This window comes from Neopelma chrysocephalum, unplaced genomic scaffold (genome assembly GCF_003984885.1).
Source record: "Neopelma chrysocephalum unplaced genomic scaffold, ASM398488v2 Primary Assembly neopelma1_26, whole genome shotgun sequence".
NCBI classification, from domain to species: Eukaryota; Metazoa; Chordata; class Aves; order Passeriformes; family Pipridae; genus Neopelma; species Neopelma chrysocephalum.
Window position 1 is genome coordinate 3,201,978 of NW_020897695.1, and position 26,148 is coordinate 3,228,125.

General features: G+C 40.2%; 2 protein-coding genes across 3 annotated transcripts in view; one reads left to right on the forward strand and one right to left on the reverse strand.

Moving 5' to 3' along the window:
• GALNT15 (polypeptide N-acetylgalactosaminyltransferase 15) overlaps positions 1 to 17,806 on the forward strand; it is a 29,100-nt gene extending 11,294 nt beyond the window's left edge. For both annotated transcript variants that reach the window (XM_027675337.1, XM_027675338.1), the window contains 7 exons: positions 4,192 to 4,359; positions 4,959 to 5,076; positions 5,857 to 6,051; positions 10,761 to 10,892; positions 11,983 to 12,084; positions 12,935 to 13,075; positions 13,958 to 17,806. In XM_027675337.1, coding sequence (XP_027531138.1) covers positions 4,192 to 4,359; positions 4,959 to 5,076; positions 5,857 to 6,051; positions 10,761 to 10,892; positions 11,983 to 12,084; positions 12,935 to 13,075; positions 13,958 to 14,104 — 1,003 coding nt within the window. In that variant the 3' untranslated portion in view covers positions 14,105 to 17,806. The remainder of the gene's footprint in view (positions 1 to 4,191; positions 4,360 to 4,958; positions 5,077 to 5,856; positions 6,052 to 10,760; positions 10,893 to 11,982; positions 12,085 to 12,934; positions 13,076 to 13,957) is intronic.
• DPH3 (diphthamide biosynthesis 3) lies at positions 1,737 to 21,745 on the reverse strand. Its single transcript, XM_027675339.1, has 5 exons — positions 21,644 to 21,745; positions 21,414 to 21,546; positions 20,613 to 20,771; positions 17,240 to 17,363; positions 1,737 to 1,898 (listed from the first exon to the last, which is right to left on the reverse strand). The coding sequence occupies exons 1-2, from the start codon at positions 21,743 to 21,745 to the stop codon at positions 21,493 to 21,495; spliced, it is 156 nt and encodes a 51-aa protein (XP_027531140.1). The 3' UTR covers positions 1,737 to 1,898; positions 17,240 to 17,363; positions 20,613 to 20,771; positions 21,414 to 21,492.
• Positions 21,746 to 26,148: the final 4,403 nt, after the last annotated feature.

The window sequence follows — 26,148 nt, forward strand, 5'->3', positions numbered from 1 at the left end:
CTACCTAGCCAAGATTTGTTTAGTGCACAGCATATGAATAATCCATCCATTCAAGGAGACTGTTCATATGCCCTGAGTTAGTCTGGAGTTGGTCTGTAGGGCAGTATTTAAGTAATTCTTTAATAGCTTTGCCATTCCTGATCACTGCATTTTATCTTTTTATTAACCTTATCTAATTTCAAATGTTTTGCATTGCTAAGACTTCAGTTAGCCAGGAAGGTGCTTTCAGTGAAAGTGCAGCATGCTGTGGAAACGGCTTGGGTCCTCGGTTATTCACTAAAGTTTAAACTATGGGCAGAGACAGAGAATTTGAACTGCCTGGATTTCCTAGATATCTAATTTTTGCAAGAGTAATCCCCTCTGAAACTGAGGAAAATACATGATCTTCCTGTTTAGTTTGAGTGGGTTTTTGTTTCTCCTTATTAAAGGGGGGATTTCAACAGATTAAAATCTGTTTCCTTCCCAGATATACAAAATACAAAGAAAGTATAAGTCAATAAAAAACACTTTCAAAGGAAGTGTATCTAAAACTTCAAAACAGATATGTTAATTAAATCTTCCTCTCCTCATGTTACTTAATCTAAAACCACAAAAGAACATAATGTCCATGGTGACTGTAAAGGGTCATGGGAAGACATTTCATTACCAATTCTATTTGGTTGAGAAATCCCAAACCAGGAAACTGTTCTTGTCTGGGTTGCTCTTTTTCATGGAATTGTGACCTTTTGTAGTTCATGTGCGTTCCAAGCATTTGAAATATTCACAAATTCATCAAATGGTTCAAAGCCTTGTTGCTAGCTGTATTTGAATTTCCTGTTTTTGCCTTTCCTTGGATTCCACAGAGTAAAATTAGCAGTAGTTTGCCAGTGTTTCATTTCAAAGTGCTGAGAAGCTGCTGTCTGCCAGTTATGCAGTTAAAAACAAGAAGAATACGTAAGAACATCTTCCAACTTTCAATTACCTTCTTCTGCAAATTTGCATTTAGAACCACCATCTCTGAATATGCAGAAAACAGATTTTTTCTTTTTAAAGAAAATACCAACCAAAACATAGGTAAACAGTGCTTGATTAAGATTAAAATTGGACATTAACCACTTTTCACACAAGATAAAATTTCTGGATTTCTCTATTTCAGATCAGAAAGATCCTCCTAATTTTTAGTTTTAAGAAGGTGTATTTCTATTAGTTTCAGCAGAGCAACACCAGTTTATACTAGGTGAAGATCTAGAATTACTCTTACAAACATACTCTTGAAAAATGTTAATCTTGACATTCTGAAAGAGTTACTAGATTAGTAGCTCTAAAACACAGTTATCAGTTTGCACTCTACAATTGTAGATTTTATTTTGTTCTGGTTTACTGTTGAATTTAGCCAGGGTAGAATGCAGAATGTGACCTATTCAAATGAGTTATTTTCAGCTGTCTTAAACACTGTAGTTTTTCACATCGTACTTTGCAGATAGTTTGGATAATTGCTCGGTATCCAAACCATTAGAATCTGTTATGTCATTACAGGTATTTTTCTTGAACAGCATTGAAGAATCAATGCCCAGTTACAAGAACTACTACTGTGGTATTTACTCTTGTGAGCAGTTCACTGATACCAGAAGCATCATTGGAGTTTGGAGTTTTATAGTGGCAACAATTTAAGGTGGATCCAAAAAGAAGGACAGGTTTTAAATGGATGAAATAATAGGAAAATGTAGGATAGTCTGAAATCATCTAATCCAGAATATATATGAGCATATCTAAGTATCTGCACTGTTTCTGTCCAAACTATTCAAGATCAGTTCAGTTCATGTGGTCTGGTCTTCATGGTCAAGGTCTTTTGAATGGTTTAATCCACATTGCCTCTGGCTTCCACTCAAATACTCTCTCCTGGTATTTTCCTCTTGACTCTGAAATTGTAAAATAAACTTAGTTCCTTGGTCCTGTCTGGATGAGAATGGATAAACCAGTAGCAATAGACAATGTGGGTTTCAGCAAGTAGCAGCAAACCAAGGTGGGAAGCGTACAACTGCAGCTCCTTTCCTAACCAGACAGTGGTCAGAGATACTCAAACACTGGAGAATGCAGTAGGCTGTGGAAATAACTATTACAGTGACTTTTAATTTCTGAAGTTTAGTCATAGAAAATCTATTTAACTTGTTAGGTGGATTTTTCCCAGCATATCAAAGGAAAAATACCTGCTTTTGTGAGTCTATCAGGACACTATCTGTCAGTAACTTAGAAGCAGTTTCCTTTCAGTGCTGTTAGTGAGTAAAACTTTCAGTAGAAAGGCTTCTGCTGGCTTGAGCACTAAGTGGTTTCTCCTGTCCTGGATGCAAAACTGTGTCACAGGGTTATCATTAAGAGAATCAGGGGAGGATATCAGCTTTATTATTTTTAGTATAATTTCTTTCCATTTCTTCTTGATTCCTGCAGAGGGATGACAGCAACTCACTGCCTTAATGTATATGCCTACAAATGCTGCATGTGACCGTAAAAGTTTATCATCTATTTATAAAACCAAATGCTTGTTTCTAAGAGTGCCTATTATTGCATATTACAAAGGATGGTTTTACACGTGAGCAGAGAAATATAATCACTTTTCTATTTTAAATCTTCCTGCTTTTAGCTTATCATAGGACAGTCTGCTTTTATTAGAAAACAAAAAAATAACAGAGTCATTTTAAAGAAATCCCCTTCATAGTTTGTCTTTGTACAATTCACTGACAATCAGTAGTCTGTTTCTCCATGGGCTTCTAAAATTCTCTACAGTAAATGTCAACTATGATAAAACTAAGTTTGGAGTTTCCCCCCACTCTGATACTGAAAAAACATGACTCTAGTGATTGTAGAGGCAGAGAAGATATGTCAAGATTATATTAATATCGCCCAGAGCTACCCTCTTTCTCAGCTGGTTCTGGTCTTTGCTGTGGAAAAGTACAAATGCCTCACTGCACTGGAGACTTCTGAGATGTGCTTTCTTCCTTAATAGTACTGTGTTTTAAGCAAATTTGTCTCAAGCCATTTCTGACCAACATACAAATTTTTAAAAGAGGAGATAAAAAAATCTACTTTTTGCCCCAAAATTGACCATTTCATTTCTCTCTCTCTAAACAGAAGTTATTTTTCTAGGGAAATAACTACTCGAGAATAATTTACTATATGGACATTCCTATTCTAGAACAAGAGTAATTTTTTCCAGAGTACTTTAATCTCTCTTAAATGTTACTGATTTTTCTCCAGAGGAACCATAGCCAAGCCCTTACACTGAGACCAGAGGCTATCCTTTTTGCATAACAGAGAAGAAATAGATAGAGTTGTTCTTCAACACTTTTTCCTGAAGTCTCTAATACCATTGCCTTTATCCAATGACAATTTCCAAATATATGTCATTGACCTGGAAACAAGGAACACTGAAGGCTCTTCTGAACTACCAGTTAATTCCAAGATGATGTGCAAGCATGCTGCAAAATACTGACTTGTTTGCCATGGGGAAATGTCTAATGCCTCTTCTCAGACTAATCCAAATTTAACTCCAGTTAGAAAGGAATTGATGGATTGCCACTTATGGTGTAATGGCTCTGTTCTGGCTCTTAAAAGTAGATTCCACACTGTGACAGTGCATTTGCAGGAGCATTTTAAGCTTGTGATAAAACAAAAACAGGAACTGGTTTATGAACTCAATATAGATGTTTTTGCAAAACAATCAGCAGAACAAACTAAGGATAAGTGCACTCTTCACTGGCCTGAAGTGAAAAACTTCAGTTTATGTGTAGAGTGTATGTGAAATGTGTGGAACAGCTACAGAAAAATCAAAGGATGGTAAAGTGTGGTAAAAACCATCTTTTGTTATAAACTTTGCATCCATGCAGAGCCTGTAACATCAGAGGCTGGGCCCTCTGTGTGAAATAGTTTTATAAGAATTGTGATAGTTAATTCATAGCAAAATCCTAAATAGCTTTAAATGACAATGCAAGGTACAGGGTATCGATAAATTATTGATCTTTACATTCTGCACTGCATGCTCAGTATTCCCATGCCCTGAGCACCTGAGCTTCTATCAGCAGGGAAAATAAGAGCACTCAACATTTAGAGGAATGCTTATGCTCGACAGTGTCAAAGTGGAGAACTAATGTTTGCTAACAGAGTAGTGAACTTAATTTATGCTTTGGTTTGGGAAATAAATGGTACTGTCTTTTTCAGAAACAGTGTCGTCTCCCCCGTCATAGATGTCATAGACTGGAAGACTTTTCAGTACTATCACTCTGTGGGCCTGCATCGAGGTGTTTTTGATTGGAAATTAGATTTTCATTGGGAACCAGTGCCAGAGCATGAAGAGAAGGTACGACAGTCTCCCATCAGCCCTATCAGGTAACAGTCCATCAGACAATACACCTCCACTCAGCTCAGCAGCAAACTGTACAGTTTGGGTCATCTTCCAGCTCACAGGAGAGATGTGGTTACTTGTATATCCTCAGTTAATATTTTTGACGGGCTAGGTTTTTTGTTTACACTGTTTGTTTTGGCCCTTAGTAATTATTCTAACTAGATCGCAGTCATGCTTTCAACATGATGAATATTTTCCACACATTGACACAATTGGTGTACAGCCTGACCAGACAAGGTGTGGAGGTTTGTAGGGAAAGCAAGAACAAATCATAAAGAGTTAAAAGAGATGTCTTAATCATTATCTGTTTGTTTCTTTTTTTTGGATGTACATGTATTCCACATTTCCCATTGTTCTGAGCCTTATTTGATAATTCAGCTCTTGACTCCCTTCCCCAAGCAAATCCTAGAATTAGACTCCAGTTATTCTTTCTTTTGGTTAGATAATCAATTCATTCAAGCTTATAGGAGCAGTATTCAATAATTTTTAATACTATCTCTATGGAAATGGTGGGATTTTCACACTTCACGTTATTCCTTATCCAAAACTCAAGGTGTTCACTTTCAAACTGCTTTTTACACAGGAGTCCTGTGGTAGCTGGTGCAGTGGTGGCCATGGATAGGCATTACTTCCAAAATACCGGAGCTTATGATTCTGACATGACCATGTGGGGAGCAGAAAATCTGGAGCTGTCTATAAGGGTAAGAACCTTAATTAAAACATCAAACTGTGGTAACTCTTGGGCTTTTAAGGAACCTAAATGAAAAGGCAAGAAGATATTTATAAAATAAATTAAGTGCAAAACTTATCAGGGTATTCAGATTAAAACCTTCTTTGCAGAAATCTATCCCCATGCTCTGCAGTCTGTCAGGACAAAAACATGCAGCTGCTCTGATTTAGGAGCATTATGTCAGGAGAAGAAAGTTTTGTTGGCTATCAGTATCTGCCTGAGGACTGAGTCACTGCTTTTGGCACCCTCTGAAAGCTGCCTCTTCTATTTTGGCATGTAACATGCACCAAAGGGAGAGTACCTTTATTTCTTTGCCAACCTGTAGTTTTAATAACAAATTATTAATATTAAATCCTTTGCATTGATTTTTGCTGAATACAAAGAGTAACTGATATTTAAAAGCAATGAAAATTGCAGGCACGAAGGGTATGGTCTCTAATGTCCCAGACAAGAGAAGGTGTGACCCCAGGTCCTTCCACTACACTGCACTGTTTGTGCACAGAAAAACATAAAAGCATATAAATAGCCATGCTGGGTCAAATCAGAGGTCTGAATGCCCAGTATCTTCTCTGTGCCTCTGTATCTGTGGGGAACAGTGTATAAAGAAGAATATAATAAGGCTCTTGCTGTTTCCAGCAATGTGCACCTTAGGATTTCCTGAGGCAGAGTCTAGAGTAAAGGAGCTTCTCCTTTTCAGATAAAGGTAATCTAAATAAGGTAATCTCCTTTTGTGCTTTTACCTGTGTTCCAGACCTGGCTCTGTGGTGGCTCTGTAGAAATTATTCCATGCTCCCGAGTTGGGCATGTCTATCGACATCACGTTCCCGCTGCTTTCGCCTATGAAGAGGCCATTGTGAGGAACAAAATCCGGATAGCAGAGACCTGGCTGGGCCCGTTTAAAGAGAACTTCTACAAGCACGACACAGCAGCTTTCTTAATCAGCAAGGTAAAGACATCTGTAGTGGTTTGTTTCTGAGGGAAGGCATGTGAGTTGAGGTAGGTGAAGAGGGTGGAATAGGGGTGGGGATGTCTGTGTGCAGTCAAACATTCAACGAGCATGGTGCTGGGGATGGACTTTTTATTAAACCTTCCAGTGGAAGAGCTGTCAGATCAGGAAGGGAAGAAAGAAACTTGTGCCTAAGTTCAGTCTTGTGCTTATTGAGTATGACCTCTTCTCCAAATGACTTATTCTTCAGCTTGTTCAACAACCTGTGGTTTATTTTTGTACCAATAGTACAAGGAGGGTTGCAGTGCCTCTGAAGCTAGTAGTGCTATGTGCTCAAAGGACCCTCCTAGAGGATTCATTCTCTGTTACTGAAGGTCTTCCTCATATAGTTCCTGAGGATATTCAATACTATTCACAGACATGTGGCAAATTGTAATGTCTCTCCTACTGGAAGGGAACATATCTGAGTGGTCTAGTGACGAAAAAGGTTGTTTTTTTTCCTGAACTGACAGATGTCCAGAAGCAACTGATCTGAGAAAGTCAGATCTCAACATACCGCTGTTTACAAGTTACTTTTTCATTAGAAGCATCTCACAGACAGCAGTCCAACCTCCAGGAATTTGGATTAGAGAGGCTTGCAGCCTACCTTGCAGCCAGGTGTGTCGTGTAGTCCTAGCATGCAGCTACACTTCAGTCATGTGAAGATTACACACAATAGACAGACAACAACTACAGAATGCTCATGCTTGTTTTTTAAGCCACTGAACAATCCATTGCAGATTAGGATCACTCAAGGAAGAGTATATCTCTTGTATTACAAAGTGGTTTGTTTATTTGGAGTCATGCAGCTGCGGTAAATGTTGTTGATGTGGTTAATGTTAAGTTGTTAATAATGTTAAGTTGTTAATGCTGCTGCAGTTGTCAGGAATTCTTTGGCTCCAGTATTTTGTCTTGTAATGATATCTTCTCCTACAAGGCAGTGGGCCAACTTGTGAGCACTTTTGAATGAAAGTGTCGTTCACCTTCCTGTTCATTCAACAAAGCCATGCTTTTAAGGAGAAAAAGATTCCCTGAAAGCATTTAGGCAGAGCACAGGTAGATGCTGTGCAAAGTTTCCCATACAGTTTTGCTTCTGTATTTCATAGAATCACAGAATCATAGAATGGTTTGGGTTGGAAGGGACCTTAAGGATCATCTAGTTCCAACTCCCCTGCCATGGGCAAGAATTCCACCCACTAGATCAGGTTGCTCAGGGCTCCATGCAACCTGGCCTTGAACACTTTCAGGGATAGGGCAGCCACAACTTCTCTGGGCAACCTGTTCCAGTGCCTCACCACCCTCACATTAAAGAATTTCTTCCTAACATCTAAACTAAACCTACTCTCTTTCAATTTAAAACCATTGCTCCTTTTTATAAGCCCTCTTTAGGTACTGGAAGGCTGCTCTAAGGTCTCCTCAAAGCCTTCATTTCTATTCAGCTTCATCAAATGATCCCAAATCTGCTCTTTGCTTATAGTGGGAAGGACTTCACTCCCCCTCCCTACCCACTCAGAGGATCAGGGACTTAAGAGAAGTGGGAAGCCTGACTGCCTGCAAAGACTGAGGAAAAGAACTCACTGAGTACCTCGGCCTTCTCCATATCAGTCACCACGAGTTCACCCTTCTTGCTTATCAGGGGAATACACTCTCCTTGGCCTTTCTTTCTGGTCTATGTACTTAGAGAATCAGTTCTTGTGATTCTTCATGTCTCTTGCCAAGTTTTGTTCCAGCTTTGCCTTGGCTTTCCTAAACCCATCCCTATACGTTCAAACCATATCCCTGTACTGTCCCCTGGTCATCTGTCCCTGTGTAGCCGCTTCCACTGCCTGTGCATTTCTTTCTTCCTCTTCAGTTTGAGGAGCAGATCCTTGCTCAGCCATGCTGGTTTCGAGCCTACCTTGCTCGATTAGCCACACACCGGGATAGAGAGCTCTTGTGCTCTAAGAAAAGTGGCCTTAAAGAGCTGCCAGCTCCAGTCAGCCCCTCTGTCCTTAAGGACAATTTCCCAGGGCATCTCTTTCACCAACTCCTTAAACAGCTGGAAGTTTGCTCTTGCAAAGATCAGGGTCTTGACTTTGCTCCTCACCAGGCTGACACTCCTTGAAATCACAAACTCAACAAGGCTGGTCGCTACAGCCTAGGCTGCCACCAATCCCAGCAGATCTAATAAGCTCATCCACACTGGTGAGCACCACCAGGTCCAGCAACGCTTCACTTCTGTTTGGTTTGTCTAATACCCAGACACTCTTGCATGCTCAGTCATTGCAGGGCTGGCCGTCACCTAAGAAAGCCAGATCCAGCAGGAGCTGCATTATAGTGGGGAGAGGAACAGGGCTGTGCGCCGGCGTCACTTCTCTCTTGTCATCTAGTCTGACCTCCTTACACTTCATGGGTAGATCTGCCTCTCCAGTTGGTCTGCTAATCCTATAGTCTGTGACTACTACATTTCCTTTTTTTACTCTATTTTCACATCTTTTTCAAAGCTTCTCTCTCCTTGTCTGTGTTGTAGGTTTGAAATCCACTAGCCACATGTTTGTCAGTTGACTCACAAGGGTTTCGGCCATGTACCCGAAAGGAGCACACTAGGCCAAGTCTTTTAAAATGGGCAGTTAGGTCCTTAAATCATTTAATAATTTCCTGAAGGCTTTCTTGTCAGCTCAGAAGCAATTTTCTGTACTAAAAACTACAGTCACCAATGATAGAGTTTACTAGCTGTAAGCAGCATGACCTTTTGCCTGAGTTTATTCTAGCCAGAATACTTTCAGTACTTCTAAGTATGATGCTCCCTCAAATGATCCATTTTATTATCTCTGTGCCCAACATACCATAACATAAACAGCTCTTTTTCTCTTTTTCTTTCTTTCATAGCTAATATTTTCAGCATGTCAGTGCAGCTGGATGTCATTCAAAAGGCACAAACAAGCCAATGACATTATTGCTGCTCAGCTGCAAAGGGCCCTGTGGGGATTTATTGCACTGAGAGAGTGAACAGAGCAACCTATGGGCCACCACAAAATTCTCTGTGAGCCTTGACCGCTAATATTGCCCACTGCAGAAAACAACCAGTGACCCCTGTTAGGTTCCTTTATAAGCCTTCTCGGTTTATGATCTGAATCACATCTTGCACAGGATGTTCGTGGTGTGAGCATTAAACAGATGAATAAGGCTCTTCCCAGCTCTCTGCTATTTCAGCCACCATCTCTTTTGCTCCTTTTCTTGTGTGGTTTGCTTATTTAATTTACAAGCACAGTTTCCTTTCAGATTGGTTTACAGGAATAATGATTTTCTTTGCGTTATTTACACCATTTATTCAGCATCAAATGCAGACTGTAACTAGTATGACAAAATGAGATTTACTGCCATTATTTTCTTCAGCCAAAGCAGTCTCATGAGAGACATCTCTTTTTAAGGGAAGCATTTTACTTTTCTCTTTCCCTTTTCCAGGAAAACCTCTTAAGGGACAGGGTTGTGTGGTGCTGAATTGCTGAACTTTGTTCTTATGTTTATTGAATCTAAGACTGACACTAAACTATGAGGTTCTCTTTAACATATTGCAACTGTTGAGCATTGCCTGTGCAGTTTACAGGGGCTGGCAAACAGTGCCACATAGCATGACTGATCCCTGCCTTTAGAAGCTGATACTTTGCCCTTGATCTCCAAGGCCCTTAATTTGTCAGTGTTTTCCATGTTGCAAAGTCCTTTTTATGGATGCAGAGAAATAGCTGGTCTGAGGAAAAAGTTATTTACAGGCAATTCTTTGCTTATGTTACCAATCTTAATTTTTGATGTAGAAATCCAGACCAGTCTCCTGGAATCCCATCCCAATGGCATTTTTAAAAAGTAGAAGCATGAAGGGGGGAGACGTATTGCTGGAAAGAAAGAGGAGAAAGACTCTTAAGGCTTGTGAGATATTTTTAATATTTGGGCACCCAGAGACTTAGAAAACTGTTTTGTGTGGTTTTGAAGCTGAAGGATTAGACACTTAACTACTTAGAGTTTTTAGAACCCTGTTAGCCATCTTCAGTGCTAAATACCCTCAAATATTCAAACTGTCAGTTCTTTGCAGTGCAGATGCCTGTAACTGCACCAAGAGTTGAAGGCGTTTGTCCTTTTTCAGAACAGAGGAAGAGTTGATATTGTGTATGTTTATAATTCAAGAAAACACAGAAATCATAGGAAAGGTTTTATGCATTTATAGCTGCAAAACAAATTTGTTTACTAGATTTAGTAACTGTCAGATAATATATTTTGGGCTAAATTCTGTCATCACTTATGCCCTCTGGTCATGAAGGACTGACAATAACTGCATAATCTGGGCTGCTAAAGGCCAGGAAATTGAGTTTTACTCAGAGGGACAAATTCTATACTGAATGACAATCCAATATAATACCACTGAATTTCAGTGCAACAAGTGTCAAATTTGGTCTTGACTTTTTAAAATAAACATATGACAAAGACTGACTTATCTTGCACTATAATAATCATTTTTAGAGGAAATACTTATTTTCACAATGTATGCTACTTCTGAAATATTTACTTCTGTCACAATGCCAGACTGTGGCTGTTTTAGCACAAAGTTTGAAGAATGCTATAGTTAGACTTCCTCCTTTGCAAGAGATATTGATAAGAGACATATATCAATATTATGCTTTCTCCCTTTCTCCATAAAGGCAGAGAAGCCAGACTGCAGTGAGCGCCTCCAGCTACAGAAGAGACTGGGCTGTAGAAATTTCCAGTGGTTTGTATCAAATGTGTACCCTGAACTCTCCCAACCTGGAGACGCGCCAAGATTCTCTGGCAAGGTAAGAGAAAACATCCTATAAAGAATGATTAGTGTTTTTCGTTGTTCAAAGACTCCACTCTCATTTCTGTGTACTCAGGGAGCATAGAGTGAGTAAGAGACTGTTCCTGCTTTGAAACCTTTATTGTCCAAACAGACAATGCAACAAGGGTGGGAGGAGAAAGAAAAGGACAGACAAAGGGCTGGCCCAAATTCTCACACAGATGTTGAAACACAGCCAGGAACTGAACCCAGATTGTCTGACTCAGTTCAGTGTCACAGCTCAGAGGATCCTAGGTTTTTAAGGTGCTATTAGTAAAGGAAAAGAATTGTGTTGCCTCATGCAGATGGCAACAGCAACAGCAGCTGAGATATCTCTGTGCTGATCCATGTGCACAAAGACAAAAAAGTGTTTCTTCAGTTCTGCGCTTCTCCCAAGGACAGAAGTGGTAGCAATAGCAGTTCCTTGGCTGACTGTGTACAGGAGGCAATATTCTCAATGTTGTTTGTTGGGTTTTTTTAAATAACTCATAGTTGATAATTATAATTCATTAAATATTAATTTATTCCCAGCAGCCTTAACAGAAGGGAGTTTCCCCCAAAAAGGCAACCAGGTCTACTAATTAATTCACAGTCTGCTATCTGGAGCTGGATTTTACTGTGTCCTTTTGCTATTTGGTCTGCTCTTTATTTTCCAAGTTTGCTTGAGAAGAGTGCAAGAACCGAGTGTAGATTACAGAAATTGTCACATGCTTCTTTTCTTTTGGAACATTGGGTTTTTTCTGACTGCAGTGTCCAGTTGAAGTGCAATTTTCCATTAGCATAAAAAGTTTGAAAGATTTCTTTTAATTATCATAATAGTTAAAACCAGAAGTGGGTATCTCCAACTTAAACAAAACTCACTGGGTAGCACTGACCTTTGGTGAAACTCTGTCTTTTATATCAGATCAGTTTGCAAGATCAATATGCAAGATCTAGGCTGGAAAAAAGTAGTGCCTGAATTATGAACAAAAACATGTATCATAAAGGGATACAATTACAAAAATGTTAGCTGAAGGATATTTTGGTTGTATCCAATTGTGAGTTATTTCAGTATAAATCTTTACTTACAGCTTTACAATACTGGTGTTGGCTTCTGTGCAGATTACAGACCTGGAAGAGCCACTGCAGAAAGCTCTATCAAACTCTCACCTTGCAGTGACAGTCTCACCCAGGTAATGTATACTTTGAGTATACAGGCATTGTGTCAGATCTAGGGAACCATCCTGAAGACAGTCACTCCAACATGTAAGTAGCTGGGTTGACACTAATGGAAATAACTGATGTGTTCAGAATTAGGCATATGTTAAGGTAATGATGCCCACGCTTCTGAAGGTGAGTAATTTGAAAAATGGCAATGTTTCATGTGTCACTGATACACACACTTTTCTTCAGCAGACATCATTAAGTGCCTATTTGTTTAGTATATTTGGTAGTGTCTGGGGAACAGAAAGCCTGTGAGTAAAAAATACATAACAGTTCCAGAATAATGGGAATGGGTTTCCCCCATTAGTGACTAAAACTGAAGTTCAGTGTCTAAACTGCAGTGTAAAGCAGGAGGAAAATTCAGTAGACTCCCAAGCTGAAATTAGTCTAGAAAGTTCATGCTTTAAAAGAAGCCAAACCAATACAGACTGACTGCAGATATTTATTCCAAGTCCCAGGCAAGTTTTCCTGCTCACACTGAGCTCAGGGTGAGCTGCAGGCACATTTCTAACTGCATTGTGTGAGGACACTGCCAGAAACACCCTTCTGTTCAAATATTAAACTAGAAAATTTTATTACAGGATGGGTTTACTTTATACATAATTGTAGTTCACAAGGCCTTTTCTTAGGTAAATAGTTATGCCAGAATTAGCTAGCAGGGGGGATTGCTTTGAAGGGTCAAGGTTGTTGGGTCTCTGTCACTCATGTTTGGGTTGCACCTTAACAAACACGTACAGGAAATTCTTTTTTGGAATTAGCATTTAGAAATTAATTGGAATGTCTGTCCATCATTGTTCAAACAAACCCTCCCTCTTCCAGCACTTTGAATATAACAGCATGAAGGAAATCCGGCTTGGTTCTGCTCCACTGTTTTGCTTTGATGTTAGACACGGGAAGGTTATCCCTCAAAACTGTACAAAGGAGACAGACAACAGCCACCAGCACTGGGATGTCCAGGAGGTCAGTAGTGTCTCTGCTGTGAGGGAAAGGCAGCTAATGGTGACTGTGGGATCACTGGGTGATTTACAGCATTCATGTGGGGAAGGGATGAGGTATTTGAGGGGCAAGATTCACTTCTGTACCATTTTCAGCCAGAAAACTTAGGATGCCCCTTGCCCATTTACACTATATGAAATACATTTGGTCCAGAAATACACAGTACAGAAATCCTAACTTTATTCCTATGTCCTTGTTTTCACTGTTTGTTTTATAGGATAGAATCAGAATCAGTGGTTGTGAAAATAAGAGCAGGACAAATCTTTGCTGACTTCTTTTGGATAGAGAAAGGGTTTGGGAATCCTGAACCCTCCCTTTGTGAGGAGCTCTTAGTGGGTAACATTAAATTTCCTCCGGCATTGTAAGAGAAGAGCAATATCAGAGTATTATTCAGTGGACTTCACCCAGCAGGAACTCCTCTACAGGACTGAATAACCTCATGCTCTGGGACAGCTGGAAAACAGCAGTTACTGTAGTTGTTGGGATGCAGAAAGCCTCTAGGACAGTTCCTGCTGTAATTTGGTTTGATTCCTAAGGGAAGCACTGTGAAATTTTGTGGCCGGTAGTAGTGAGGCTGATGCTGATAACAATCTGTAGCCACAGGAAACAAATAGTGGTGGAAAAGAATTCTGCACCTACCACACCTGTCAGCTTCAAAAGGAACTATGAATATTTACCATGCTCTGAGCACAAAGTTAAACCTACTCATTCTGTTTGGAATAACACTTAAAAAAATTTGAACAAGTCCTTACTGGTGATCTGCTGTATATAAAAATTTTCTAGCTTTTACTGGAAATCCTTTATTTTTATTTTGTTCTTTCTTTCCCTTCTTCTCTCACCTTGTAGAATGGAATGATTGTCCACGTCCTTTCTGGCAAATGCATGGAGGCAGCAAAGGGTGAAGATGAGATGGACTTGTTTTTGTCTGTGTGTAACAAGAACGCAAATCAGGTGTGGCAATTTGAACGTTCCCATGGGCTACATCAGAGATGACTGACAAGTCTCTGTGGAGGTCAAGTCTCCAAAATTTAACATTACTTCTGCTTGGGATTTAAGATGCATTTCCTGCATGGACAAGAAAGATGTTTGTGTTTGCTGTAGCATGCAGGGAAGTTAGGAAGGTCTCTTATCTGAAAGCCTGGCTCCTGATTTATTCAGCTCTAGCTAAAATTTCTATTTATTCTGAGAAGCAGGGAATAAAGAGACTGTGAGCACCAATAGATTCTCAACTCTGCTATTGCAGAAGACAGTTAAGTTTGCCCTTTGAAACAACATGGAAAATTGGCTTCCCGACAGCTTGTCTTCAGCTGACTTGGGAGGATACAGGAAAATTAATGCTTGTGAGACTTTTGAAACTGTAAGAGGAAGCCAGCCAAACCAGGATAAGAGTTTAGCCTTGTTTAACAGTGCACTCGACTCATATAAAAAAAAAAGTAAGTTTTATATGTATAAAAGTAGTAGATGTTTCCACATGTAATAGCAAAAACTTTGTTTTCCAACTAGCCTGAGTCAAATTTCTACCCTCTATGAGATTACACAGAGCATAAATTAGCACTTAATTAGGCACTAATCGACTTGGAATATCAACAGTCCTCAGCGTTTGGCACACCCTTCCTTAAATCCTTAGTCCACAATCTATTTTGGATGGGAGAATGAGACTGAAATATTAACAACTTTTTGTTTTGTTTTAATGACATTTAAGAACAACTCCTCAGGAAACTTTTGTGGTAGAAAGAAGGGTAACATCTTAGCTTCTCTGCTTATTTGCAGAGAATTATAAGCAAAATTGGTGGCATCCATTTGCTCTTGTAAAGCCATGGGCTGAGTTTATCATTATTATTATTACAGTAACAAAAGTGCTGGCTGAAAACAGCAAGTGAAGGGAAACAACAGGTTTCAACAGTGGCTGCCCAGGAAGAAAATACTGGTGCTTGCTTCCATTTGCTTGCAGCCTGAGTTAAGTCTTTCACTCTGTGAGTTTTAGCCAAGAAGATATTGTAGATTCTTGCTGTCATGGCTCTCCAGGCTGATCCTCAAAAGACCAAATTTCCTAGAGAAACTTCTTCTGTAGAGCCTGCATTGCTGCTGACCTGCTGTCTTTCAAAGGGGTGAATGAGAGTTGAGGTTAGGTAGCAAGAATGGTCTCATACAGCATGCAGTAGCCAAGCAAACTTCTACTTTAGTATTTTGTTAGGGTACTTTCAATTTTGGAGTTAAAATCAATAATGATGACACTTCCTAAGAGCTAGCTAAGACAGAAGAACAAAGATTTGGGAGTCTTCGCACATCAGCATCTCACCCAATTTATAGTATAAATCAGTCATGATCCTATGTATTTATTAAAGGGGGAGGGCATCATTAATGAAATTTAGTTAGGTTTTGAGATTTTTTTCAAGAGAAAAAATTGTGGGGTGTTTTTTTTAATGTACAGCACATTGTTTGAGAAAGGAAGGAATAACAGAATATTCTGCTCAGAGCCTTCCAGTCACCTGCTCTTGGTAAATCATAATAAACTGGTATTGAGCATATGAAATTGGTTACAACAGAAGACACAAAAATCACGTTTGGAGTGTTGTCCAAAATTTTTCCTAGTATGTAGTTCCCTGTCTACTTCAAGGGCTACAAATTCCACACTATATTCAGGCATCACTTCAGTCATCCTGGTTATTACTCCTGCTTTCTTTGATAGCATTAGAATCTAATACTATTTCTGCAGTGTTGCTTAAAATTTCCTGTGACATTCTTGAAAATGCTTCAACTTTCAGCTGAGAAGATGGTAGCAACTTCTTCCAGAACACCAAGTGATCCCTGACCATTGCCCAAATTTAGGGTGAGAAAAGAGAATTTTTTAAATTGCATAAAAGCTGAGTAAAATGCTGTTTTATTGACACATGATTCCTTTATTTAAAATTATAAGTATTCCAGATTTTAAATTATGTTTTATTTATTTTATTTTGGACACTACACTAGGAATATCATTCCTTCAGCATCTAATGTTAAAAAAATATGTATATAAATACGGTAATTGAACAGAAGTGGGATGTATTGCAAAGAAGAATGAAAAGATTTTTGGGTTAGAAAGGAGATGTTTGGAATTAAATTTCAGAGACATGGACATCTTCATCTTATATTACTTTTTAACATAATGATAAAAATATAGAAAATAAGGTTTGCTGTAGATATACGTACAATAGAAAAATACATTACCTAATACCTCTTCCAACAATAAAATGAAAATATATGGTTCAGTACCATTTAGAAAATAATTGTTAAAATACTTCTTCTGTTTAGTAATAGAGTGAATGTGTGGTTTCCAAGGGAACTAAACTCCAGAGCACAGGCCAGAAGAGAGCTACAAGGTGGTCTAGGAGGTCCCTGAACAGAGACATCCAGGGTACACAGATTGTGTACCATACCATGGAGCACACTTCCCTCTAATATAAACACAACTCATTATTACACAGAAAAAAGTCCCAAAGGGAAAGCATTTATCCCTTTTTTTCCTAGTTTCCTTCCTTTATACCTTTTAAATGCATTGGTTGGTTGTACCAATACTATTTCCTCATTGTGGTCATTTACACCCTGCCACCATGGTTGGATCCATCTGCTGAAACCTTCTCCTCATGGGAGTGGGCTCAACAAAGAGTCTCTGCTAAGGGTGCTGGTGTGTTTTCCTCATTATTGTCCATCTTTCATGCAATAGTGATGCTTTCAGCATCACAAAACATGGGATTACTTTCAGCTCTGTATTTAGACAGGGTCAACATTCCAGGTTCTGCTAATTCCCACTGACAGGAGAGAAACATAAGAACAGAATGTTTCATGCAAGAACGAAGCAGTTTAAACTTTGAAGGCCTCCAAAGTATAGCCTTGGGCAAGAACAAAGGAATTCCAGCAAAACACAAATAAACATCTTATAGTCTAACTCCACCTGTTTCCTTGAATTTGGCAATCCAGGCATAATGAATGCTTTGAGCCAAACCCGCCCGTGAAGCTGAGCTAAAAGGTCAGATTCAAGAACAGGTCACCTTTTGGTTGACAACACTTTAACTAAACAGCCTGGTTTATTCCTCTCCCAGCTAATGACAAATGGAAGAAAATAAAGACTTGAAGTATTATTAAATGTACTTTTAAACCAAGAACCAGTTGATGCAGTCAGTGCTGGCTGATGGTTGGGGTTTGTCCTGGTAGGTGAGGTGGGTGCCATCATTGGCGCAGAGAAACAGAATGGCATTTTTCTCTCTGTGTTAACCTGAAGTTTAAACAGGGGGAAGGAAGGTTAGAGCAACCTTCATGATAAATCCTGCAGCACAGAAATGTTCAGGGTATCTCTCAGTCCACGTGTAAGTGCCTCCAGGTCCTCCCTTAGAGACGCTGATTGAGCTGTAATACTGTCTGCTGATTAAAACGCAATAGCTTCCATTACAGATTTCCTCAGGAAGGAATGGAGCTATGTATGCTCAGGCACCTGAGACAAGAACAGTAACAGCCTAGGTTTCCATAACAGCTGGAAGGTGACACGTGAGAGAGAGCTTTCAGATTCTGACTTTGTATCTCATTTTATCTCCATCAGTTTGATTCAAATTGCAAGCGTATTGGAGTGTTTTGCAAACATTGGTCACATGTTTTTAAGCTCGTGTTTTTAAGCTATGCAAACTGCACGTCAGCCCTGAATAAAGTATATCAGTGCACAGTGAAATGTATTTTTATTTTCTTCATTGTGTGATGATTTGTTAATGCCTCATTTTCTTCATGCTGCAGCACAGCTGGTCTGCAAAGAACCCAGTCGGAAAGCCTCCAGTGGCAATATTCCCATTTAGCCATCACCTAACAGTCTTACAGAAATGTACAGTAGGACTCTGCCTCCACTGACATCTTATAGGGGGCTTGATTTTGTAGACCTTTGCCATAATTTCTATTGGTTTCATTGGAAAGGTCTGAATAGGGACTACAGAAGTAGAATTCCTGGAAAGGAGAGTCTCTGGAAAACGTGATCTCTGGCACACACTTCAGGCAGCTCACAGCTGCTTATTCACCAGGTGGCTTGGAAGGATATTCTAGAAAAACAATCTGCCTACATGACTTGACATGGCAGGCATAGTATTTTTGCTGTCTTTCTAGCTTCTTTTTTTTTGTTGTTTGTTTTGGTAAACTAGCTATCCCTCTTGGGGATTATTATTCTTTAGACACATGGAACGGGATTCACCTCTTCTAACTGGGGCCACCTAAACAGTAGACAGAACTAAGGTAGTTGTCTAAGCTTCTTCTACTGCTCAGCAGAGAACACTTCCAGAGGTAACCAAATAATCAAACAAGATGGGTGAATCACTACCTAGAAGTGCTTGCTTTCTCTACTGATTAGGGAGGGAGTCTTGATGATTAATTCAGATGGCACGTATAAATTTTAAACTGGAGTTAGGTGGAAGGAACATCATCTGAAGGGTACCCAGGCTAAAATCCCTTCCAAGAACCCAACCTCAGTGCCCAGCCCTTCCAATCCCCCAGAAATCTGGCTTTAGGCACAAAGATGACAGCCAAGAACAAACTTGCTACCATCTGCAGTTTCCTCAAATGAGTTTAATCCGACAGCACACTTTTTCAAGACAGCTGCTTTGCTCACAGCCTGAGAGACCCCATTGTGTAGGATGCTGTGTTACCAGCATGATCTGGTCCCAAAGGCATAAGAATTTAAATTTTCAGAAAAATCCCTAAGATATTTTGAAGATGTTAACTCTAACATTAACAATAAATCTTCTGTCTCTTTCTGCTGAGTAGGCTGGAAAGCTACAGCAGAATATTCATGACACAGAACAGATACAGGTACCAGGATTGTTAGCAAGTTCTTTTTAGCTTGAACCTAACTTACAGACAGACCAGCCTAAGGGCCCAATACAATATTCAGTTTCTAAGTAGCTGCACAATGACCTCTGTTGAAGTCTATGACCTTTGGTAATACTATCATGATATTTATTTACACCAGTGATAATTTCATATTACATATTGAGAAAATGGTGAAAGTAATCAATTTTTTAAAAAAATATCCATTATATAAAAATACTAAATATATTTTTAAATACCTAATCTATTTTGTGCAATTATTCAAAAAATTGCTCCCACATTTATTAATCCCTCAGTCTTACAGACTGACAACAAATAATCTAATAATGTCACTTGTATTATTACAGGCATAAATGAGCTTCAGAGGATTACATCCTTTAGTATTATATTTTTCACTGTATTTTTTCTTAATTTAATATGCTACTAGGTGAAAACTGGGGTTTTTTTACAGTCTCTTTTTCATCATTTAATGTAATAATTACATAAAAAATTTAATCTCAGCGCTGAAAGAAAATCAACTGTTACTCTGACTATCAGGAGTTCATCTCTCAAGATTGAGAGCATCAGATATTTACACCTGAGTACGAGCCACTGGGAGGCTATTTCTGTCAATCACTCTTTATACATACAGTTTGGGATTACTGAACAAACCAAAAGCGATCAAAAGCTGTAGTCAAACCAAAATGTTTAATGCAAACCAGTCCTACAGAGACAACAGGTCATTGCATTCTGTCATCTTCTCTTTCTTTCCCTCTTGTTAGCACACACTTTGCCCGCTTAGAATTCGAGAGCCAAGCAGTGAACAGAGAGTTTCATAATCAGAGTATTTCAAGCAGGTAGATGCATAAAATTCATCATGTCAATTAAAAAATAAGCCTTGCAGTAAATCTGTCATTGGACAAGTTGTCCATCTAAACCCCTGCCTTTCTGTTGTCTTATCTAGTTTGTGTATGTGTCATACCCATTGAAAACTCATCATCTGTGAGGCCAGGAGCTGCCTTCACTTGCAAATCAGTCACCAAACCATACAGCTTGGAAGGCCACTTAAGTCTGATTGAGCATCCATGCTTCCTGAGCTCATGCAGTTCAGCTGATGGATCACCAGCTGCGCTAGCAAGCTCCCAGACAGAGGCAAGAGCCGCTTCTTCAGGGCAATGTGCTGTTGATTCCTTTATTTGCAGAAGCAAAGGGAACATTAATTTCCTAGAGTAACAAATTGTGGTCAGTGTGTGGTGTCTGTGTAAATATGCACACGTACTAGCCCAGGAACAGAGCCTGGTGCTGATATTAAGGAAGTAACTTCTAGTTTTACATAAACAATGAATGATTTCAGCTCCAGCTGCTGCTTCTGAGTGTAGCCTGTGACAGAACTCTAAGGATTCTCTAGTGCCAAGAACAACTCTTAAATCAGCATGGAGAGGGACGGGTGAAACAAAATAGGTCTTGACACTGGAAAATAACTTGATAAGCAAAATAAGAACCACAAGACTATAATTTGCTGATTACAAGAAGATGTCTGTCTTTTCTCAAAAATACACAATTTCGTACAGTTTCATTCAAGATTACACATAACATAACGCTCAGGCTTGGCAGATAGTGGTGATTCCATTTTGTGGAATTACCAAGGTTTCCAAGTTTGGTTTCAGTGTGGAACAAGACCCACCATTTCCTTTGCTTTCTGAAACAGAGCTGGAATGTCACACAGACAGTGATGAGAGAGGTTCCCAGGCCAGGCTGCTTACAACAAGGTGCTGGGCTCGGCTTCCTTGTGACCCATCACAAGAAAGAACCTTTTCCTCTGGGATGTCTTGCTTTCAACAAGCTGGAAAATTTCAATAAAAAATTTTTTTGCTGGAATTTGCTTTGACAGCTCTAGCGAACGTGTTTATAACAATTACAAACTAGCAAAGACTGTTAACTGAGCAGAATGAGGAAAATCAATATTTGATTTTTAAGAGGGAAAGAATAAAGTGGCAAATGGGAAAGGCTGAATTCAATTTCAATTCCCAATTTCTTTTTACAGCACTGTAGAACAACCCAACAACCCAATAGCAACAGTCTCAGGTTTATGCTGCAAGTACTGGTTCATAATGATATGCCTGGCAGGAAATGGTTTTCTCTAAATAACCATGCATTCGGGCCATTTGCTCTCTCTTTGCTCTACTTGGCACCTGGGGTGATTTTCATCTCTTCTCATCTACAAAAGCAATCTCTGGAGGGGAAAGGACAAAGCAGAAGGCTAGGGAAAAGGGCCCAGGACTGATCCCTCGAAGCTGTTTCGGCTGGAGGCAGCGGTCCTGCTGTTTATATCTTGGCATTTGATTCACTCGTGGTGCCCCCCAGCATTTCACTGGTCAGATAGATCCACGCACCCTCATAGGCTTCTTCCACACCTCAGCCCTCCCTGCCCTAACTTGGGTGACGGGACAAATCACCTGCGCGCACAAGTGTAAGGGAAGCCTACCTCCCAATCCTCCAGGAAGTGGCAGGAACACGTGAAAAACACTCTGGATGGGAAGCAGAGATCACCTTTTGGGTCGAACTCAGATGGTGCGGCTGGAACAGGTGGCCACGTCCTCCCCGCATTCCAGGTCCTCCTGCAAAAGCCCCGAAAAGCGGCCACAGAACGGGCCACGGGCGCACCCGCAGCCTGAGGCCGCTCCCGCCTCCCGGTCCCGCCCGGCCGCCCCTCACCCGCGTGATGAGGATTCGGACCCCGCAGGGGCACCTGTAGGTCCCGGTCTCTTCCTCGTACGCGAAGTCCTCGATCTCCACCTCGTCGTGGAACACCGACATAGCGGCGGGAAAGCGGCGGGAGCCGGCACGGGGGGAAGGGCAGCGGCGGCTCCTGCCGGGACGCGGGGTGGGGACGACGGAGCTCTCCTCCCGGGACGCGGCGGGGCCGGTGGGGACTCGCGGGATGTGAAGGAGGGATCGGGGGGGTGCAGATCGGGATCAGGGTGAGGAAGGTCAGGGTAGGCGGTCGGAACGATCCATTGATTCCGAGTGAGGAGAGGAAGGAGCCACGGAAAAGTCAAAAAAGTAGCGCTCGTTTCTCTGCGTGGAGCGAAGGAAGGAAGCGGGTATTTGGAGTGGCCAGTCCTGTACGGGCTTGGGTAGGAAGGGAATAAAGAGAGAACATCCCACCTGACAGGAGCTTGGGAGGCTGAAGCAGTGCACTCCATGGAGGGCAGGGAATTGCCAAAGAGCTGGATGGGTGGAGAAGGTCACAGGGGTGACAGGTGGGGCAGAAGCTGTTCACATTGTGTAAAGGGGTGATTCACACTTGTCCGTGGTAAAGGAGAACCAGGGCTCATTAAAAGACATTTTGGAATTTATTAGTTACAGAGTAAAAATGACAACTGACTTTATTGTCATCTTCGTGATTGGAGGGTGATTGATGACAATGTAAATGGAACAAGGATCTTGAACTACTGTTCAAGAGTCATTTCTTATTTATGAGAGTCTCAGTGTTAAAGTAGTCTGTATGAATAGGATCTTTCAGCTGTGACTATAAAATTAGGCTGCCATTTATTTTGTTTTCAGTATTAAAGTCACAGCTATTGGCATAAACAGCTTACATAAGAGTGTCCACTTTCAAACATCCTTCATGTTTACTTTGAATTAGTTAATGTAGTAGAGTGAAAAACATGAAAACGTGAACCAAAAATCAAGAAGCCTTAAAAAAAAAGGTGTATATGGATAAGCTATCTGAAAGACTCCAAATCCTAAACTGACCTCATGAATTTGAGAAACTCAATGTTTTTCAAGCACTCTGGCTTTACATCCAATGTGCCAAGGTATAGGAATATGACTTCTAATCTTTTGGGTCCAAATCTGATGCCATTCCTCCAGTCTGTCTAGCACTTACTCATGCTGTCACCCACCCACTGGGGGTTTTGCTGACCTGACACTCAGGTCCACCTTGTGTGACTGTTCTAGTGCCAAATAAGTGGGTATGTTGTGTCTCTTTTTGTTTTTAGGAACTCTAGAGGCAGAAAAAAAAAGACATTTGCAGAGAAGGTCATCTTGGAAAGCTCTTAACATGAAAGCAAGACATGAAATACCAGTATGGGCATGAACTCCAGCAAGTAAGGAATGAATGCCAAAATGCCATTTCTTTAATTAATATTCTGGATTTTCTCCAGGAAGAGTTATCTCATCTCCTTCCTCTTTAAATACAGCATATTGCAAAAAGAATAAACTGAAATGGACCACTCCATTTGTGGAGGGAATTATGCTGTTGTGCTAACCAAGGAGAATTATGGTACACTGATTTAAAAAAATAAGCTCCACTTTTTTTCTTCCAGTACCTCAAAAAACATTCTACTGTTCTTCTGAACACAAGTTATCCAAATCCAGGGCTGCTAATGCCTAACTCAATGAAAGACTATTGTCTGCCAGGAAAATACCCAAGACATAAAATGCATTTATTGCTACTGGTGATTGTTATTTTATGCCTGTCAGTAATCTTTTTAGCAAAAAGCTATCCTCCGTTATCGATATTTCATTATGGGGTTTCAAGGTGACTCTGTAGATGACAGGTATAGCCCCTAATTTTCTGCTTCCCAATAGGAATACCGATGAACATTGGAAATGTATTGCAGGTCATGGAATGCTGTCCCTCCAGATAATTCCCATTTTGACCCTTGACAACAAAAAACTATTGTTTTTTGTCTGCACCCATTAGCCAGATCATTCCAGCTGTGCCAGTACCATTAAAACCCCCCACCTTTTGTGGATCTAGTTCTGCCAGGCCGGCAATTTCTCCCTCTGAATTGAGGGAATATTAAGCTGCAAAAAGGGCAGGAGTAATTTATACCTGCTCCTTTACTAGGTCTCATCAGTGTAATTCTATTATTAAAAATGTTTAAAACATTCCTGCAAAATAAATAGTAAAGTGAATAAAACCCCTACACGAGGACAAAGTCTACATCCAGCAAGAACATAGGAGAGCTGTATCCTTTTTTTCTTGGTTTTGGCAATGGAAAGACAGTCCTAATGGAGAACACAGGAGAGCAAATAACAGCAGAATGGACAAGATGGAGGAAGTAATTTCTCAGACAGTGAGAATGTGCAGGTCATTTGTTCTACTGAGACTAAGATTACTCTTTTGTGGCTGGACATGTCAGAATTATGCACAAATCTATAACTGAGGTTTCATCTTTGCCCTATTTAAGAGGCTCATTTTGCTTAGTTTTCTGGTTGCTTTCTGCTGGGCTGGCTATAATGAAAAAATGATGGAATTTCTAGGAGCAAAATGACTGTATTTTGGAATTGTCATTTCTTGGCAGTCATGAGCAATGAATTACAGTAAGCTACATCGGGGGCAAAATGCCGGAAAAAGTCTGCTCAGTAAAGATCTGGAAAGTGCAAAAATGAGCAAAAATAAACAGTATTTCACATTGATAAAACACATTTGACAGGCTTAAAATACGATGGTCAGCTCAGCAAGAAAGTTGAAATTAAAACTGAGTAGTTTCAGATTTTCTGAAAAGGATGTTTCTTAACAGTCTTTGTGTCTCCAGTCGTGTATGTAGCTCTTCAAATCTCACTAAGGCATTTTGCTCCCAAGTTAGTGTTGGACTACTGGTCAGGAGCACCAAGAGCATCTGTAACACAGTAGGGGTGTGTCCGGTTGCATCCAATCATGGGGACAACAACCTGACCTCATGCAGCAAGTTATGGGAACAGAGGCTGGTTCTAATCAGGTATCTCACCTCTGGAAGGTATTGTTATAGAGATTGTGCAGCTGCTGAATAAAGTAAGTGAATAGAAAGGATCCAACAGTAATGTTGGACAAATTTGACTCATTACTCACTGAATGAACATCCCCTGAAAAATTAAGTTTTGGAGGAACCAAAACTACTCACAAGTTGTTGTCAAGTGCCAGCCTGTGTGGCAGCACTGCGCAGGGTGAGAAATACTGTGAAACTTCATATTGACTTCTTCAGAGTGAAATGAATCATTCCATAAATGCCAAAATGCTTCAATTGACACTCTGGGACCAAACTAATTTTTATGAATTTAAAATTGCTTCTCTTACCTATTTTTCAGTTCAGAAAGAGATAAAAAAATAAACAAAATGGGAGCCATATCTGACCGAGAGCAGTCACAGAATGTGTGTTGGGGCATTTCAGTTATGGCTCTGGAGAGGACAATGTCACACTCTTAGAAATCAGGGTTTTTTCCTGTGTGTCTGCCTCACCCTGAGCCTTAACAGCCTCAGATGTGAACGACTCCAAAATGCACCTGCTCAGTTTGGTTTTTTGGCTGACACAGTGAATCAGCAATCAGACTGAGGCTGAAACATTTATGAGAGAGAGTCATGAAGGGCAGAAAACCCAGAAATGTATTATTTACTGGACATGTCCTTTATTCCCTGTTCATGGGTAATTCATTCAAATTCTGTCCTTCTGTTGGGTGAAGTGGATATGAAGTAACATCCTCGAAGCAACCTGTGTTACTCCAGATTTACGTGGTTGTGCTGGATGGCAGGTTCCGCCTTGGAGCATTTTATGTTAGCCATGTCTCACAGAGTGCTCTGTGCCTAGGGCTCAGAATATTCCCAGCCAGTTTAATCTTCACAAGCTGCCCTTGCAAGGCAAGCTGCAAATGTGTTTACAGATCTAGCACGATAATTTCTTACCCTCGAGTTGATTAACCTGTCAGAAATGAATCTGTTTCTTCAGACCTCTAGTTTTGCAGGTGTTCCTGGTATAAAATGCCTCAACAGTACAACAATGAACTAGACAAAATGTGCAGACGCTTTATTTGGCATGGAAAGAACCCAAGGACACAGCCCTGCTACGGTTGCAAAAATAAAAAACGAGTGTGGGGAACTTGGCCTTCCTCAGTGGAAACTCAACATTTGGGTGGCCTCACTGCAGCCTGTGTGGGGCTGGCAGTCACTGTCTCTGAATGAAGAGGCTGACTTAACCTGGATCTCTATCAAATCCTCCCTCCATGAGACCGTGCATTTGGCAGAGGTACTGACAGAAATTCTCTGGCTGAGAAAGCACAATCAAATCCTGTTAGGCATAACATCTTGAGAAGGAGGTCTATTAATTTAAAATACTGGGAAAGTTTGACTGTGGTTGTTTGGCATTTTCTCTGGTTGCTGATTTATTTGAATTCTCCTTCAGTTATAAAAACCCCAGATTTGAAAAAAGTATCAAGGAAAACAAAAAAAAAAAAAA

Coding starts and splice junctions, on each gene's coding strand:
- DPH3 (XM_027675339.1), bottom strand. CDS start 21,745: ATGTCGGTGTTCCACGACGAGGTGGAGATCGAGGACTTCGCGTACGAG. Junction 21,547..21,643: donor TCCGAATCCTCATCACGCGG/GTGAGGGGCGGC, acceptor GGGCTTTTGCAG/GAGGACCTGGAATGCGGGGA.